The sequence below is a fragment of the Amblyraja radiata genome, chromosome 21, assembly GCF_010909765.2.
Source record: "Amblyraja radiata isolate CabotCenter1 chromosome 21, sAmbRad1.1.pri, whole genome shotgun sequence".
Taxonomy (NCBI): domain Eukaryota; kingdom Metazoa; phylum Chordata; class Chondrichthyes; order Rajiformes; family Rajidae; genus Amblyraja; species Amblyraja radiata.
Window position 1 is genome coordinate 7,681,132 of NC_045976.1, and position 19,215 is coordinate 7,700,346.

The window sequence follows — 19,215 nt, forward strand, 5'->3', positions numbered from 1 at the left end:
CTCAGTGAAGTGCTGAGACCTGCGCTTTCTCCCTCCTGCGAATCAGAAAATGGAGCTTATTTGCCTGGTGCGATCTTTCGCCCTGATCTCGCTGGTGTAAACAAAGTCCCATCTGGTCCCAGCACGGCAGAGACAATGGGTTGAGTTTGCACTTTATGGCTACAAAGCTGCATTGGGACTCCTGAGAACGACTGTGGGTTTTAAGCCATTTAAGACAGATGAGAAAAAAACTTTTTCACCCAGAGAGTTGTGAATTTGTGGAATTCCCTGCCACAGAGGGCAGTGGAGGCCAAATCACTGGATGGATTTAAGAGAGAGTTAGATAGAGCTCTAGGGGCTAGTGGAGTCAAGGGATATGGGGAGAAGGCAGGCATGGGTTATTGATTTGGGGCGATCAGCCATGATCACAATGAATGGCGGAGCTGGCTTCAAGGGCCGAATGGCCGCCTGCACCTATTTTCTATGTTTCTATGTTTCTAGGTAACGACTCCTGCCCACCCCAAGCTCGAGCCAAGAGTGTTTGAATATCATACGTACCAAGCACTGAACAATGAATTTCACCGAAGATAGACACAAAATGCTGGAGTAGCTCAGCGGGCCAGGCAGCATCTCTGGAGGGAAGGACTGGGTGACGTTTTGGGTTGAGACCCTTCAGACTGTCTTGACCTGAAATGTCACCGATTCCTTCTATCCAGAGATACTGCCTGTCCCGCTGAATTACTCCAGCATTCTGTGTCCATTTTCAGTTTAAACCAGCATCTGCAGTTCCTTCTTACACAATGAAATTCATATTACTTTTCTCCAGAGATGCTGCCTGACCCGCTGAGTTTCTCCAGCGTTTTGTATCTACGATGAAATTCTTACTTGCAGCAGCTTAACAGGCCGGTAAATGAAAGAACATACAGATAATATATAATCATTTTTCAAAAAATTCAACTAAGTGGGGCGGCACGGTGGCGCAGCGGTAGAGTTGCTGCCTCACAGCACCAGAGACTCGGGATCAACCCTGACTACAGGTTCTGGCTGTACGGAGTTTGCACGTTCTCCCCGTGATCCCATGGGTTTTCTCCGGGTGCTCCGGTTTCCTCCCACACTCTAAAGATGTACAGGTTTGTAGGTTAATTGGCTTTGGTAAATTGAAAAATTGGCCCTTGTGTGCGTAGGATAGTCCATCCATCCATCCACCGTCATTGAAAACATTAGCGATGCAGTGGTGCTGGTTTCGGAACGGTGAAGGACGCTCCACACATCTCTGTCCTCCAGTTCCTGCGGACTTCTGCCGCTGGAAGTACAGGGTGTTGGTATGTGTGTGCTTTATCATTGTTCCTTACAATGCTGTGTACAACAGATCGCAACTTCTCCTGAAGTGTGGATGGCCGTTGGCTCACTAGGAGCTCATCCGCCCTTTGACAGGTCTTGTTTTTGGTCCTGCTGGGGGTCCACACCCCCCTCCTCACCTGGCAAACCTCTAAAGTCTAATAACTGTAATATGAGTGCAAACCCCTCCCACCCCCCCAAAGTCTTTAGTGCAACCATAGGTGTCCATCGAGGTTCATAGTTGCTGAGGTTAGTGTTGTGTCCAAGAGCATGTTGGTTGTTGGGAAGAAGCTGCTCTTGATCCTGGAGGCCACAGTTTGCTGCCTCCTGTGCCTTCCTGGATGGTAGGGTCGAAATGAGAGTGTTGGCAGGGTGGTGTGGGTCACTGATGATGCTGGCTGCCTTTTTGAGGCAGCGCCTGCTATAGATCCCTTCAACGGTGGGGAGGACAGTACCCATGATGTACTGGGCAGTGTTTTTAGTTTTAGTTTTTTGAGATACAGAGTGGAATAACCTTCACCATACTTCTCTGGTGCGGCATCTGCAGTTCCTTGTTTCCCATATGTGGATGTTGAGTTCCATATGGATGCAGGAGTTCTCTCCCACAGGGCCATTGATACAGCGCGCACCAAGTGATGTCACAGGGAATGGGAAAACAGCAGTGTCTCACATTAGTGGTAATGAGCATTTAATCGGCTTTTAATGATGACATTAGCTGAGGCAGAAAGATAGTCTCAGGACACCAGGGCGAGCTGTGAGCATGGTGAGAGATGCTTTCGTTCCAACAGGAAGGTCTAGACGGGATCCCAGACTGCAGCATTCCAGACAGTATGGTTTGGAAATATCATAAGTAAAAAACAAAGTGCTGGAAGAACTCAACGGGTCAGGCAGTATCTGTGGAAGGAAATGGTTGGGCCAAATCAGAAATGTTGTCTGCCCATTCTCTCTAAGTTCATTTGTTCTCGGAGCAGAATCTGGCCATTCGGCCCATCAAGTCTACTTCACCATTCAGACATGGCTGATCTATCACCCCTGCTCAACCCTATTCTCCTGCCTTCTCCCCATAACCCCACTTTCTCATCCACCCCCTAACACACGAGGGACAATTTACAGAGGGCCGATTAGCCTTCAAACCCACACGTCTTTGGGGATGTGGGAGGAAGCCGGAACAACCGGAGGAAACCCACGCAGAAAATGTGCAAACTCCACACAGACAGCGGCCGAGGTCGGGATTGAACCCGGGTCTCTGGTGCTGTGAGGCAGCGTTTCTACCTAGTGCGCCACCATGAAGTCCATGTACACCACCCGGTCACGGTGGCACTGCGGTGGAGTTGCAGCCTTACAGCGAATGCAGCGCCGGAGACCCGGGTTCGATCCTCACTACGGGTGCTGTCTGTACGGAGTTTGTACGTTCTCCCCGTGACCTGCGTGGGTTTCTCCGAGACATTCGGTGTCCTCCCACGCTACAAAGACGTACAGGTTTGTAGGTTAATTGGCTTGGTATATTTTAAAAATGTGAATTGTCCCTTGTGTGTGTGTTGGATTGTGTTAATGTGCGGGGATCGCTGGTCGGCATGGACTCTGTGGACACGAAGGGCCTGTCTCCGCGCTGTATCTCCGCATTAAACTAAAATCTTTGTGACATCAACTTGTTCGATCTGCCGGGTTGAACTAAAGGCACGTTATTTTTGTTTTGTTCCTGCCCAGGGTGATAATTCAAATGATATGAAACGGATTCAAGAGTTGGAAGAGGAAATCGTCTCGGCTCGTACTTTGTACAATAAGGAAATACAGGGTCTGCATGATCAGCTGAACCAGAACTGCAAGGAAAGGATGCAGATCGAGATCAACAACCTGAAAAACTCACAGATCATAGCGGACTTCAGGGAAAGGTTAATGGCTTCTCTTGACTTGTCCATACTCCAGTCTGCAGATAAGGGGGCCAACCACCGGCATAGCCAACACGTTTGGCCAAGTCAGCATTTTATTCTTTCCACTTGTGGGGTGGGTCTAAGAGCCATACAGCATGGATACAGGCATCTCCAGCCCAACTTGCCCACACCGACCAACATGTCATAGAAACATAGAAAATAAGTGCAGGAGGAGGCCATTCGGCCCTTCAATGTCCCGTCTATTCTAGTTCCATCTCATAGAGCCATACAGCTTGGAAACAAACCCTTCAGCCCAACTCGCCCACACCGACCATGGTACACGGGTGGCACAACGGCACAAGTGCTGGGGATGCTAACTCATGGTATCAGGGACCCCAGTTCAATTCTGACCTTGGCTGCTGTCTGAGTGGAGTTTGCATGTTCTCCCTGTGGGTCTCGTCCAGGTGCGGTGGATCGGTAGGTTAACTGGCCACCGACAATTGATGAGTGATAGAATCTGGGTGGAGTTGCGAGGAATTCGGGAAGAATGGAATTGCATTATAGAGTGATGGAGTCACACAGCCTGCCGACACCGACCAACACGCCCCATCTACACTAGTCCCACCTGCCTGCGACTGGCCAATATCCCGCCTGAACCTGTCTCCTTTCCTATCCTATCCATTTACCTGCCTAAACGTTTCTTAAACATTACGATAGTCTCTGCCTCAACTACCTCCTCCGGAAGCTCGTACCATACACCCACCCCTCTTTGTGTGAAAAAGATTCCCCTCAGGTCCCTATTAAATCTTTCCCCCCTCATCGTAAACATAAGGGCATGCACTTGTGTGTTTCCCACTCCCCCCGAAACTCACCAGATTCACTGGAAAGTTTTTTTCCTAGAAGAGGTAAGATGAAAGTGTCACCTAGTACTGGAGTGACTCAGCGGGTCAGGCAGCATCGAGGGAGAACATGGACAGGTGACGTTTCACCTGTCTTCTTCAGACTGATTATAGTTGAGAGGGGGGGTGGAAGAAAACTGGAAGAGAGGTGAGCTGCAAGGCAAAGTCTGGCCAATGATAGGTGAGGGGGGCATTTTTGGTTGGCAGATGGGTGGGTAAAGCCCAGAGATTGGATGTCGACAATAGACTATGAGATAGGTGAAGGGACCCGATCTATGTTCTCCACAGAGTGTGGAGACAAGCAACTGCAGATGCTGGTTTACAAAAAAAAGACACCAAGTCCTGGAGTAATTCAGAGGCTGAGGTAGTATCTCTGGAGAACATTGACTGGTTTCTGAATTGTGTCAGGCCCCTTTGTTTGACCCCCCCCCCTTCAACTGTATCCACCTATCACTTCCCAGAAGGGCCTCGATCCGAAACGTCACCTGTCCATGTTCTCCAAGGTGTTCCAAACCTGCTTAATCTCTCCAGCATTTTGTGTCTTTTCTCCAGTCTCTTATATCTGAAATAAAAGTACGTTTGGGTTTTACAGAGAGCATCCAATGACCCGTGCCAACATTATCTGAAGAAGGGTCACCCACCCATTCCTTCTCTCCAGAGATGCTGCCTGTCCCGCTGAGTTACTCCAGCTTTTTGTGTTTATCCAAACGGATGTTGTTTTTCAGACGAATTGGCAAAATAAAATTCCCCCTCATGTGTCAGGAGAGGGTGAGAAAGTGGGATACCATAGTACTTTTTGTGTCTATCTTCTGAATGGTTGACCGATGGATTGCATGGACTCTCTGGGCCGAAGGGCCTATTTCCATGCTGTATCTCTAAACAACACTATCAAAACCCTACGATTGTTAGATTATAGGAGTTTTATCTATGCGTTTTCTTGGGCTGAAAGCAGGCTTTAACAGTGAAATTCAAAACCCTAATGGGCCTGTCCCACTTACGCAACTTTTTCGCCGACTGCCAGCACCCGTCATAGGTCGTTGCAGGTCGGCGAAATTTTTCAACATGTTGAAAATTCAGCGGCGACCATTAAGACGCTACGACTCTTTGGGCGACTGAGGAGACGACTCACGACCGTACAGGCGACACCCTGGTGACACGTCGCTAGGTGAAGCCTATATGGTCGTGAGTAGTCGCCCAAAGAGTCGTACCTTGTTCTGGTCGCCGCTGGATTTTCAACATGTTGAAAATTTTCGGCGACCTGTAACGATCTATGACGGGGATGCCGGCAGTCGCCGAAAAAGTCGCGTAAGTGGGACAGGCCCATAAGTTTAAGATAAAACTAAACTGTTAGTTTATGTGTCAAACTTGTTTGCAACAGTATTAATATTATCAGAGAGCTTCTATTCCTTTGTGGACCATATTTTCATAAAATACTCAGAAATTAATAAGGATGGCCTATTCTTGGCAAGATATATTTGATACATTTGGGTCATTGCAACTAAATTTAGTACATTTTTCAAAACCTTCTTCCTGCTGAAATAAATGCATTTCCTCTTCACTGGTTAACTGTACTTATGATGTTGAACTCTTGCTGAGATACAGTATCAAGCTAAAAGGATCTGATCTGCCACTCACTTTAGACTTTAGAGATACAGTGTGGAAACGGGCCCTTCGGCCCACCGTGTCCGCGTCGACCACTGATCACCCTGTACACTTAGCACTATCCTACACACTTTTTTTACAATTTCACCGAAGCCAATTCACCTATAAACCTGTACGTCTTTTTGGAGTGTGAGAGGAAACCGGAGCATCCGGAGAAAACCAACGCAGGTCACGCGGAGAACGTGCAAACTCCGTACAGACAGCACCCGTAGTCAGGATTGAACCCGGGTCTCTGGCGCTGTAAGGCAGCAACTCAACCGCTGCGCCACCGTGCCAGGCCGAACTTTCACTTGTTAATAGGCATCCATTGTTGCCCATCATTGCCCATCTCCTCAGAATAGACTAGACAGTAATGCCCCTGTCCCACTTAGGAAACCTGAACGGAAACCTCTGGAGACTGCGCCCCCACCCAAGGTTTCCGTGCGGATCCCGGAGGTTGCAGGTGGTTGCCGGAGGTTGCAGGTAGTGGAAGCAGGTAGGGAGACTGACAAAAACCTCCGGGAACCTCCGGGAACCGCACAGAAACCTTGGCTGGGGCGCAAAGTCTCCAGAGGTTTCCGGTCAGGTCTCCTAAGTGGGACAGGGGCATTAGGCAGGCAAGGTTTACGCAACGTTTATGCACGTTCTAATCTGGTGCTGCACAATGGTGCAGCTGGTAGAGCTGCTGCCTCACTGCTCAAGATCCCTGGGTTGCATCCTCAGCTCCAATGCTGTCTGTGTGGAGTTTGCGCGTTCTCCTTGTGACGGGGTTTGTCTCAATGCTCCCGTTTTCTTCCACTTCCCCAAGACGTCTGGGTGGGGAGGTTAATTGGCCTCTGTAAATTGCCCAGGGCACAGGGCTAAGGTGAGTGGTCAGGGGGAGAGTTGATGGGAATGTTAGAAAAGTAAAAGCATTGATGAACTTGCATCGCAGGCTCATTGTTCCCAGAAAATAGTGGCACAGGAAGATAGGGGAGTGGAGAAGGCTTTTAGTTTGCCTTTGTAGGTAGGAGTATAGAAGTTGGGACATCATGTTGCAGCTGCACAGGACATTGGTTGCAAAACACGTCAAATATCGTCTGCATTTCTGGTCAGCACACGATAAAAAGTATGTGTTAGCACTCAAAAAAGGGCAGAAGCAATTCACCAAGACAATAGACAATAGGTGCAAGAGTAGGCCATTCGGCCCATTGAGCCAGTACCGCCATTCAATATCATCAATGGCCCAGTACAACTGCTCCTATACTCAACTCCTCTTGTTATGAAGGCCAACATGCCATTAGCTTTCTTCACTGCCTGCTGTACCTGCATGCTTACTTTCAGTGACTGATGAACAAGGACCCCCCAGATCTTGTTGTGCATCCCCTTTTCCCAACTTGACTCCGTTAAGATGTTGCTGGATGTTAAGAGATTGATCAGAGTCATAGATTCATTGAGTCATAGACTCATCGAGTCATATAACACGGATACATACCATTCGGCCCAAACTGTCCATGCCAAACAACATGCCCCATCTAAGCAATCCCATTTACTTGGATGTGGCCCATATCCCTCCAAACCTCCCCAGTCCATGTACTGCAACTGTCCATGTGTCTTTCAAATGCTGTTATAGTACTTGCTTCAACTACCTCCTCTGGCAACGTGTTCCATACCCCCGCCACCCTGTGAGTGGAAAAAGTTGCCCTTCAGGGTTGCATTAAATGTTACACCGCTCACCTTAAATATAATTCCCCAACCTTGGCGTTCACCCTATATCTTCCCCTCATGATTTTATGCACCTCTCTAAGATCACCCTTCAGCCTCCTGCGCTCCAAGGAGTGGTGGTGCAATGGTAGAGTTGCTGCCTCACAACGCCAGTGGCCCGGGTTCAACCCTGACTACAGGTGCTGTCTATACAGACTTTGTACCTTCTCCCCGTGACCTGCGTGGGTTTAACTGGATGCTCCGGTTTCACCCCACACTCCAAAGGAGTACAGGTTTGTAGGTTAATTGGCTTGGTAAAATAGTTAATTGTCCCGAGCGTGTGTAGGATAGTGTGTGGAGATCGCTGGTCAGCGTGGACTCTGTCGGCCAAAGGGCCTGTTTCCATGCTGTATCTTTAAACTAAACTAAACTAAACTAATTCTGAGGGTCTCGACCCGAAGTATCATCCATTTCTTTTCTCCAAAGATGCTGCCTGACTAGCATTTTGTGTCTATATGTAGTGTTTTATGTTCTATGTTCTATTGGAGTTTAGGTTTAGGTTTAATATGGTCATGTGTACAGAGGTACAGTGAAGAGCTTTGGTGTAAACCAGAATGAATGAATGAATAGGTTTATTGGCCAAGTATGTTCACATATAAGGAATTTGCCTTGGTGCTCCGCTTGCAAGTAACAACACGACACACAGTAAACAATTAAGAATGACACATAAACCATTAAACATTAATAATAAAACATTATAGTTTCAACATGTGAATGAAATAAAATACCAGAGAAAAGGAGGCTACAGACTTTTGGTTATTGAGTAGAGCTACTACTCAGGGAAAAAGCTGTTTTTATGTCTGGCTGTGGTGGCTTTGACAGTCCGGAATCGCCTTCCGGAGGGAAGTGATGCAAAGAGTTTGTGGCCAGGGTGAGAAGGGTCAGAGATGATCTTACCCGCTCGCTTCCTGGCCCTTGCAGTGTACAGTTCGTCAATGGGGGGAAGGTTGCAGCCTGCACTAGTACTGAACCCTACACTAAACTGAACGAAAGACGGGGAATGGAGGAAAGTGGGTCACGAACAGCCAGATTAGTGTCACTTGGCATCATGCGTGGGATAGAGATTGTGGGCCGAAGGGCCTGTTTCTGCGCTGTGCCCCTCGATGTCCCGTGGGTTGACGTGCTTTTGCTTGTTGCCGCAGTATACTGGCCCTCAACACAGCCATCTTGCAGAAGGAGGAGGAGAAGAAGAACCTGGAGCTGTTGCTGTGCCAGAAAGAAGCGGAACTACGGGAGCTGCAGAACAGTGCCGGTAAACCTGCCATGGAATTGGAGGAACTTCGTCGCGAGCTTCAGCAGCTGCACCTTTGCCTCGAAGAAGTCCAAAAGAAGTAAGTTTAACATTTCCCTGGAACCCTCACTTTCCCTCTCTCTCCGTCCCTCCCCCACCCTAGTTCTCCGACTAGTTTCACTGTCCTCCTGAATAATTTTACTGTTTGCATGCCTCGTTGTCACCTTCCCCTCAGCCAACATTGAACCAATCTACATTTCCTTGATCAACGTCTTCACACCTTATATTCTCCTTGTACCCTTCCATATCTCCAGTTTACCTCTCCCCGACTCTCAGTCTGAAGAAGGGTCTCGACCCGAAACGTCACCCATTCCTTCTCTCCAGAGATGCTGCCTGTCCCGCTGAGTTACTCCAGCATTTTGTGTCTATCCCTGGGATTTTGAATTGAGTTGAGTTTATTGTCACGTGCACAGAGATACAGTGAAAAGCTTTTGTTGCAGACAGACGATCTCTATACTTATAAAAGTCTCGTTTTGTTTCTGTGTGTGTGTGTGTTTGTGTGATGGTATTTTTGCCAATAGCCAATTGGTACCCAATAGCGCTCAAGAACCTTACTCGGCTTTTTTCCGTCATCGATGTAATAGGTTTCCTTCAGATTTTATGTTATATTTCACAAGTTATTGATATTTAAAGTGAAAAAAAAGCCAACTTTGAGAATAATAACTGCCTTTGAGAGGGAGACTCTTCCAGCAGTTTCCAGTGATGATGTCACAATGGCATCTCACAATGGGATCTCATTTACACACGTTGCCGTGAAGATTCCGAACACCAACAATGACATCACAATGTGGTCTCTGCTGCCAATGCACAAGCCATGAGAGTGTTTTACATTGTTGTAAGGAGAGGGACGCAGTGGGGGAGCTTTAAACGTTTAAAAGTTGGATTTCTTTAAATCTGCAGTTATGTTAGGCAGTTATGATGTCACAATGCCCTGCCGGCTACAATGTGTCTATCCCAGAACACTGAGTCCTTCACAGCAAATGTCCTCAGGGGAAATAATCTGCCAGCCTAACTCAGCACAGCAAAGTATAATGATTAGATATGGACAACAAAAGATGGCCTTGTCGGTGGCACCTACATCACATTCAATCTTAGTGCAATTGCATTTTTAAAAAAAGTTTAAAGTGAGGGAGGCGATTATTGCATGGGGGAACGGGTTGCGTTGGGGGAATGGGTACATCACAATGGTATCTCATTTAGTAGCAAATCTGGCGCGGTTAATGTGTGTGGGGGGGGGGTTAATGTGTGGGGGGAGTTAGTGTGAGGGAGGGGGGTTAGTGTGTGGGGGGGAGGGGGGTTAGTGTGTGTGTGTGGGGGGGTGGTTAGTGTGTGGGGGGGGTACGTGTGTGGGGGGAGTTAGTGTGGGGGGGAGGGGTTTGTGTATGTGTGTGGGGGTACGTGTGTGTGTGTGTGGGGGGGGGTTAGTGTGTGTGTGTGGGGGGGTTAGTGTGTGGGGGGAGTTAGTGTGTGGGGGTTAGTGTGTGTGTGGGGGGGAGTTAGTGTGTGGGGGTTAGTGTGTGTGTGGGGGTACGTGTGTGTGTGTGGGGGGGGGTTAGTGTGGGGGGGGGGTTAGTGTGTGGGGGAGGGGTCATGTCACAACAGGAACCCGTCAGCCGTGCCTGCGCAGTTGGGGGCTATGGGGGAGTGGTGGAATATTGCATTCGGGGACCAGCCGCCCCGTGTGACGCCCCCCCCCCCCCCCCCCCAAGTTAGGAGACGGGGCCCAACGGGTCCCACTTGGTCTAGTATGTGATTAAAATTGAGCCGGCCACAGTGTACAGATACATGATAAAGGGAATAACATTTAGTGCAGGTTAAATCCAGTAAAATCTGATAAAAGACAATGAGGTAGATGGTCTTACAGGACAGCTCTCTAGTTGTTGAGAGGATGGTTCAGTTGCCTGATAACAGCCGGGAAGAAACTGTCCCTGAATCTGGAGGTGTGTGTTTTCACACTTCTGTATCTCTTGCCTGATGGGAGAGGGGAGAAGAGGGAGTGACCAGGGTGTGACTGGTCATTGATTATGCTGCAGGCCTTGCCGAGGCAACGGCTTGAACATCTTTTCTGCTGTACAGATTAAATAGCGCAGACTGTGTGGCTGGGAAGCAGACTGGTTGGAGTCCGGTCTGGTTGGTGCACTCTGCCTCAGGAGAGTATTTTTTTAAATCTTTCCTCCCCTCATTCCACACTCATCTCATTCTGTCTCTGCCAGTGTGAGCGAGTGCAGGTGATAGTTTGGTGGTGGTCATAGCTTGTGGTCATAGATAGCATGTAAACAGGCCATTTGGCCAGCGGGCACCCCTTCCGTGTTGACCCCACCTCACAACACTTCTATCCAGAGACAATCCAAATCCAAATCCAATCCAAGACTATAGTTTAGTTTAGTTTAGAGATACAATACGGAAATACGCCCTTCGGCCCAGCGATCTCCTTACACAAACACTATCCCACACACACTAGGGATCATTTACAATTTTTACAGAAGCCATTTATTTTACAAACCTGCCAGTCTTTGGAGTACATGACCACGTGGGTTATCCCCAAGTTCTCCAGTTTCCTCCCACACTCCAAAGAAGTACAGGTTTGTAGGTTAAATGGCTTTGGTAAAGATTGTAAATTGACCCTAGCGTATAGGATATTGCTAGTGTATAGAATTGCTGGTCGGCACAGACCTGGTGGGCCGAAGGGCCTGTTTACGCGCTGTATCTCTAAACTGATCCAAACTAAACAAAACAGGCAAAGATGGATTACCTGTCCTGATACAGGTCGGCGGAAGGGTCCTGATCCAAAACGCCGCCTGTCCATTCCCTCCACAGATGCTGCCTGACCTGTTGTGTTACTCCAGCACTTTGTATTTTCCTCAAGATTCCAGCATCTGCAGTTCCTTGTGTCTCAGTTTTTGCTTACGATGTCTACCCAGGAATAAATAACAGCCTGATCTCCAGGGAGGGGTTGTTCCCTGTGCTTTAGTTTAGTTTAGAGAGACAGTGCGGAAACAGGCCCTTCGGCCCACCGAATCCGCACCGACCAGTGATCGCCTCGTACACCACCACTATCCTACACACTAGGGACAATTTACTATTTTTTAACGAATATTAACCTGTGTAAGAAAGAACTGCAGATGCTGGTTTAAATCGAAGGTAGACACAAAATGCTGGAGTAACTCAGCAGTGAGACAGCATCTGTGGAGAGATGGGTGACATTTCAGGTCGAGACCCTTCTTCAGACTGATGTCAGGAGAGGGGCGGGACAAAGATAGAATGTAGTCGGAGCCAGTAAAGGGCCTGTCCCACGAGCATGCGACTGCATGCGGCAAGCGCGACCTAACGTGGTCGCTTGAGCGGTACAGCCTCGCGGGGCCGATCCCACTTCGATCGCAGGAGCCGTATGGAGTTGGGCGGAGCTGGTCCCGACATCGCGCGGGGCTCCGGAAAACTGACAGTGTTCAAAAATTCCGTGCGGCAACGGCCTGCCGGCCCGCAGCCGCATTCAGGCTGTACGCACCGCCTCGATGGGCGTGCGCAGCGTCTCGACGCCGTACGCAGTGTCTTGATGGCGTACGCAGCGTCTTGATGCCGTACGTCACGCACGAACTTCCTGCGGACTTCGCTCAAACTTCACGTCACTCACTCGACCTCCGCGCGGCCCCCGCTTCTGGTTTGGTCATGTTCGCTAAATGCAGTCGCATGCTTGTGGGACAGGCCCTTAAGACTGGTGGGAGAACTGGGAAGGGGAAGGGGGTGGAGAGAGTAAACATACCAACCTGTACATCTTTGAAGTGGGGAGAAAACTGGAGAAAATCCACGTGGTCACGGGGAGAACGTACAAACTCCATTAAGACAGCACCTGTGGTCAGGATCGAACCCGGGTCTCTGGAGCTGTAAGGCAGCAGCTGTACCACAATGCGCCACTGTGCCGCACTCTCCACCCTTTATAAGTAGCCAAGAATACAGACCATACTGCCCTCATCTACAAGAGAATGCATCGACACTATGTGCGGGAATGTCTCTGAAGTGGAATCTGGAAACGCAGCCTTCTGACATGTGCAGAGGAAAGATTGGGAATGATGACGGACATCGTTCCCATTTAAAACAAGCAGTGATTTAACAGGTGGTAACGCGGAGGATGACTCCATCGCTACCCTCATCCTCAACATTGGTGAAGCCCAGCACGTAAATGCGAGTGGTCCTAGTCTCGACCCGAAACGTCGCCCATTCCTTCTCTCCAGAGATGCTGCCTCACCCGCTGAGTTACTCCAGTATTTTGTGTCTAGCTTCGATATAAATGCAAGTGTCAAGGCTGCTGAAGGTCAGGCTCAAACATTTCTTTGGCTGGAGTCTTGAAAAAAGAATCCATCTTCGCCTGTTCCTGCGCTCAGGTTACTGAAGCTGGCCTTCAGCCAATTGATTCCCCCCCACATAATGTCTAGAGATTGCTGAGTGCATTTGGCTGCAGCAGAGGTTATCTCATAGGAGGTCACAAAGTCATGCTGCAGCTCTATTGAACTTTGGCTAGGCTGCATTTGGAGTATTTGCAACCCATTCCTTCTCTCCAGAGATGCTGTCTGTCCCGTTGAGTTACTCCAGCTTTTTATGTCTATCTTCGGTTTAATCCAGCATCTGCAGTTCCTTCCCACACATGATCCCAGGTATGATTGGGTTAACATATGATGAGCTTTGACGGCACTGGGCCTATACTCACTGGAGTTTAGAAGGATGAGGGGGCACCTCATTGAAACTTACCAAATAGTGAAAGGCCTGGATAGAGTGGATGTGGAGAGGATGTTTCCACTAGGAGAGTCTAGGACCAGAGGGCACAGCCTCAGACTAAAAGGACTTATCTTTATAGCCCTGTTCCACGGTACAAATTCATTCCAAGAGCTCTCCCGAGTTTGCCCTGATTCGAACTCGGAGATTTACGGTAATGGCCACTCGTCGGTACTCGGGGCACTCGTGGACATTTTTCAACATGTTGAAAAATCTTCACGAGTCTTCCCGTGCTTACCTGCCGTTAACGAGTCTTCCCGAGTACCTGCCGTTAGCGTTATGAGCCGCTAAGAGATGTCCCCGAGCTCCGACGTACACGCAACGTTCATTCTCCCTGCTTATCACGAGTTTGATTTTTTTTAAACTCGGGAGAGCTCTTGGAATGAACTCGTACCGTGGGACAGGGCTATTAGAAAGGAGATGAGGAGGGTGGTGAACCTGTAGAATTCATTGCCGCAGAAGGCTGTGGAGGCCATCAATGGATACTTTTAATGTTGAGATTGCTAGATTTTTGATTAGTATAGGTGTCAGGGGTTATGGGGAGAAGGCAGGAGAATGAGGTTGGGAGGGAAAGACAGATCAGCCATGTTTAAGAGAGAGCTGCAGATGCTGGAAAAATCGAACGTGGACAAAAAATTATGGAGAAACTCAGCGGATGAGGCAGCATCTCTGGAGAGAAGGAATTGGTGACGTTTTGGGTCGAGACTCTTCTTCAGCCATGATTGAATGATGGAGTGGACTTGATGGGCCAAATGGCCTAATTCTGCTCCTAGATCTTATGAACTTATGGACATTTGTCAGGTAACTGAACAATACCATCACCAACTACAGAGTAGTCCTCAACTACTATCTCCCTCTTTGGAGACCCGTAGACTATCTTTGATTGAACTTTACTGGACTTTATCTTGCACTAAATGTTATTCCCTTTATCCTATATCTGTACACTGTGAATGGCTTAATTGTAATCATGTATTGTCTTTCTGCTGACTGGATAGCACGCAATAAAAAAAGCTGCTCAAGAGATGCTGCCTGACCTGCTGAGGGTACTCCAGCACTTTGTGTCTTTCTTCGGTATAAACCAGCATCTGCAGTTTCTTTCCGCAGAGAATATCTCAACCACGGAGCAGATTGTGCTGGCTTGATGTCTTTGGGTGATATCAGGAGACTTGTCTGGTCAGAATCCATCGAGTGTCCCACACACTGAATGGCCTTATTCTGCCCCTGTGTCTTAAGGTCTTATGAACCTAAACCAATGCCACAGCAAATCTTGGGTGTGAGAATTCCTACCGAGGCTGAACCAATTCAGGAAACTGCGTTAAAAAAGAACTCAGAACACATTTGCGAATAATCCCATCTGTGTTTCTGGACCACCTAAGAAGCGGCAGTGGTCTGAATGACTTTGCGGATGATATGACTCTTGTGTCCACTTTCCACTGCAACTGGTTAAGTCCCAGAAAACTGAGATACATTTAGATTTAGAAGGATGAGCGGGAATCTTATAGAAACTTATAAAATCCTTAAGGGATTGGACATGCTAAATGCAGGAAAAATGTTCCCCATGTTGGGGGAGTCCAGAACCAGGGGTCACAGTTTAAGAATAATGGTCGCCAAATTATAGGAAAGATGTCAACAAAATAGAGAGAGTACAGAGGAGATTTACTAGAATGTTACTTGGGTTTCAGCACCTAAGTTACAGAGAAAGGTTGAACAAGATAGATCTTTATTCTTTGGAGCGCAGAAGATTAAGAGGGGACTTGATTGAGGTCTTTAAAAATATGTAAGGGATAGACAGATAGACGTGGATAAGCTTTTTCCATTGAGAGTAGGGAAGATTCAAACAAGAGGACATGATTTGAGAATTAAGGGACAAAAGTTTAGGGGTAACATGAGGGGGAACTTCTTTACTCAGAGAGTGGTAGCTGTGTGGAATGAGCTTCCAGTGGAAGTGGTGGAGGCAGGTTCGATTTTATCAATTAAAAATAAATTGGATAGGTATATGGACGGGTAAGGAATGGAGGGTTAAGGTCTGAATGCAGGTAGATGGGACTAGGTGAGAGTAAGTGTTCGGCACGGACTAGAAGGGGCTGTTCCCGTGCTGTAATTGTTATATGGTTAATAAGGGGTAGGCCATTAAAGACTGAGATGAGGAAAAAAAAGTTTTCACCCAGAAGAGTTGTGAATCTGTGGAGATCTCTGCCACAGAAGGCAGTGGAGGCCAATTCATTGGATGTTAGAGATGACTCTAACGGACTCAAGGGATATGGGGAAAAAGCAGGAACGGGGTACTGATTTTGGATGATCAGCCATGATCATATTCAATGGGCCAAATGCTGACACCAATATCCCAAATACAAATATCCTAATTCAGCTACCATGTCTTGTGGTCTTGCGAATGTAAACCGATGCCAACCCCACAAGTGTGAGAAGTGACGTTGTTCTGTTTTAGTGATTTACGATACGATAGAACTCTGCCAACAGGCACAAAAACACAAAATACATGAACATGAAATTAAAGTGACGAGTGGGAAGGATTGGGGGGGTGGGGGGGGGTCAGTCTACCTCATGACAGAAGGGGGAGGAGTTATACAGCTTCATAGTCACAGGGAAAAGGATCTCCTGTGCTGCATCTTGGTGGAACCAGTCTGTTGCTGAAGGTGCTCCTCAGGTTGACCAGTGTGTCATGGAGGGGGTGAGCTGTATTGTCCAGGATGCTTTGCAGTTTGAGGAACATCCTCCCCTCCAAGACCAACCTCCCGTGAATCCAACTCCAACTCCACCCCCAGGACGGAGCCAGCCTTCCTGATGGGCTTGTTGATCCTGTTTGCGTCTGCTGCCTTCCCCCTGATTTGATGGGGGGTGAACACCAGGGGGAGTCCGTGGTGTATGTGGCGCATCTGTGCCAGACTTTGCTGCAGGCTGGCATCCGGGCATGGTTTTAAAACATGTCTTTGGTCTTCTGTAGGTATGAGAAGGAACACAGGCTGAACCAAGAGCTTCAGGCCACAATTCACCAGCTGAGATGTAAACTGGACTCACAGCATGAAAACCATTGCCAGGTCAGCAATTTACATTATCAATCATTCAACCAATCAAATGTTATTTGTATAGCACATTTAAAAACCACTCACGCTGACCAAAGTGCTGTACATGAGAGCAGATATTAATGCGCTACATGCAACATGCTACATACACTTGCAAAGGAACTAAATGAAGTATGACCAACTATACCAACATTCAAAATACATTCGGACAGGCACATGGATAGGAAAGGTTCAGAGAGATAGGTGAGGACAGGTGAAGGGGTAGGCAAGTTGGGCTGAAGGCATCTTGGTTGGCATAGGAAAGTAGGGCTGAAGGGCCTGTTTCCAAGCTGTATGACGTTAGGACTGTGAAATGATGGTTGCTCAGCTTTGTGCCCACTGCATTAAGAGCGATGCATCTCATAACATTGATCATATCGGTGTTCAGTGATGTTAGGGAGTTAGTCTTTCAAACCAATAAGGCCCATAGGAATGACAAATCTCTCGTGAAACCCTGGTAGCGGTTCAGTCTGAGCCATTACTCCAGTTGTCATTTCAAGTTTTGCTCTTGGGGAGAAGGATAGAAGCGTTGCCTTTCACGTGGCTTGCAGCAACCGGTCGTGAATGCGTTCCTGTAGCACGTTGTTACATTTCTCACTGCACAAGGTGGTACGATGGCGCAGCGGTAGAGTAGCTGCCGCCAGAGAGCGAGTTCAATCCTGACTGCGGGTGCTGTCTGTACGGAGTTTGCACGTTCTCCCTGTGACCACCTGGGTTTCCTTCGGGTGCTCCGGTTTCCAACGCACTCCAAAGACGTTTGTAGGTTAATTGGCTTTGGTAAATATTGTCCATTTTCCCAGGTGTGTAGGATAGTGTTAGCGTGCGGGGGATCGCTGGTCAGCACGGGCTCGGTGGGCTGAAGGGCCTGTTTCCACGCTGTATCTCTAAAGTCTAAAGTCCATACGTGCCTGAGGGAATGTTAAATATCTCAACTGCATCACGACTCATTGCTGGAAGGACTTGCAGGCCATGCCATGCTTCTAATTACTGCACAATTTTGGTCCACTGCAACAAAGCAAGAGGTCTTACGGGAAACAGTTACAGTGATCAGCAATAATCAAGGTTAGCATGCGTACGTTCACAGGACAAGCATAGAATCAGCAACTTCTCCAGGGTGAGAGATTGCTGGGTAGGAGAGCAATGCCAGAAATTCCATTAAGGTATCATTTGATTCTCAAGACACTAACACTGTTCAAGAATGTTTTCATCTTGAGCAATGAATGGGTTTAATTTTAGGTTAGTTTAGAGATCCAGCACGGAAACTTGCCCTTCGGCCCACCGAGTCCGTACCCGCATAGTAACACTAAGCTACACACACTAGGGACGATTTTTTACATTTACACCAAGCCAATTCACCTACAAACCTGTACGCCTTTGGCGTGTGGGAGGAAACCGGAGCACCCGGCGAAAACCAACGCCGTTACGGAGAGAACGTACAAACTCCGTACAGACAGCACCTGTAGTCAGGATCGAACCCGGGTCTCTGGCGCTGTGAGGCAGTAGCTCTACGATACATCACTGAGCAGGGATAAATCACATTGGTTACAGAGGGCCGATTAACCTATAAACTCGCACCTCTTTTGGATGTGGGAGGAAACCAGAGCACCCGGAGGAAACCCACGTGGTCCCAGGGAGAACGTGCAAACTCCACATGCAGTCAGCACCCATAGTCAGGGTGTAACCGGGGTCTCTGGCGCTGTGAGGCAGTGGTTCTACCCGCTGCGCCAGTGTCTGTCGCCCTGGTACGGAGATGTAGCTGTGCGGAGGTGAGTTTAGCATTTGACTGAGACAGAAGGTACTTGACACCATCCATCAGTGTAATGTTTCCAGTGGGAATAACCCAACACTGCATTAATCCACCTGTCTCCACACTCATAGGGATATGCCAGGAAAGATTGTTGTAATTGCTGACTCAATAAGATGTGATTGGAAATGTAATACGTTGCCCACAGCACCTGTGACTTCTAATGAGATGGGAGGCCGATGATTGTGCCCATTGGGAGTGCAGTGAAGCCCGATGATTAAATATTATTGGACATCGGTCTGGAAGTGAGAACTCCTGGGTTTAATATTTTTAGTTTTGAGATACAGCGCGGAAGCAGGCCCTTCAGCCCACCGAGTCCGCGCCGACTAGCGATCCCCGTACACTAGCACTAACCCTATACACACTAGGAACAATTTACAATTTTACCAAAGCCAATTAACCTACACACCTGCACGTCTTTGGAGTGTGGGAGGAAATCAGAGCACCCGGAGAAAACCGTACGACAGTGGGGAGAACGTACAAACTCCGTACAGAGAACCCCCGTAGTCAGAACCGAACCCATGTCTCTGCCGCTCCTTGTTTTTTGGCCTCAGGCCATGGTTCAGAGGGGCAGCACAGCCGATAGAACCACTGTCTCATAGCATCGGGGGTCTGGGTTCGATCCTGACCCCGGGTGCTGTCTATGTGGAGTTTGCATGTTCTCCATGTGGGTTTCCTCCCGGTGCTCTTGTTTCCTCCCACATCTCAAAGACGTGTGGGTTTGTGGGTTAATTGGTCCTCTGTAAATTGCCCCTAGTGTGTAGGGAGTGGATGAGGAAGTAGTTCCAACATAGAACTAGTG

General features: G+C 48.2%; 1 protein-coding gene across 1 annotated transcript in view; it reads left to right on the forward strand.

The window, feature by feature from the left end:
- Window positions 1–19,215, forward strand: part of lmntd1 (lamin tail domain containing 1) — a 102,774-nt gene that overhangs the window by 17,793 nt on the left and 65,766 nt on the right. Inside the window, exons 2-4 of the mRNA XM_033039328.1 lie at window positions 3,025–3,209; window positions 8,614–8,802; window positions 16,492–16,585. Coding sequence (XP_032895219.1) covers window positions 3,025–3,209; window positions 8,614–8,802; window positions 16,492–16,585 — 468 coding nt within the window. The remainder of the gene's footprint in view (window positions 1–3,024; window positions 3,210–8,613; window positions 8,803–16,491; window positions 16,586–19,215) is intronic.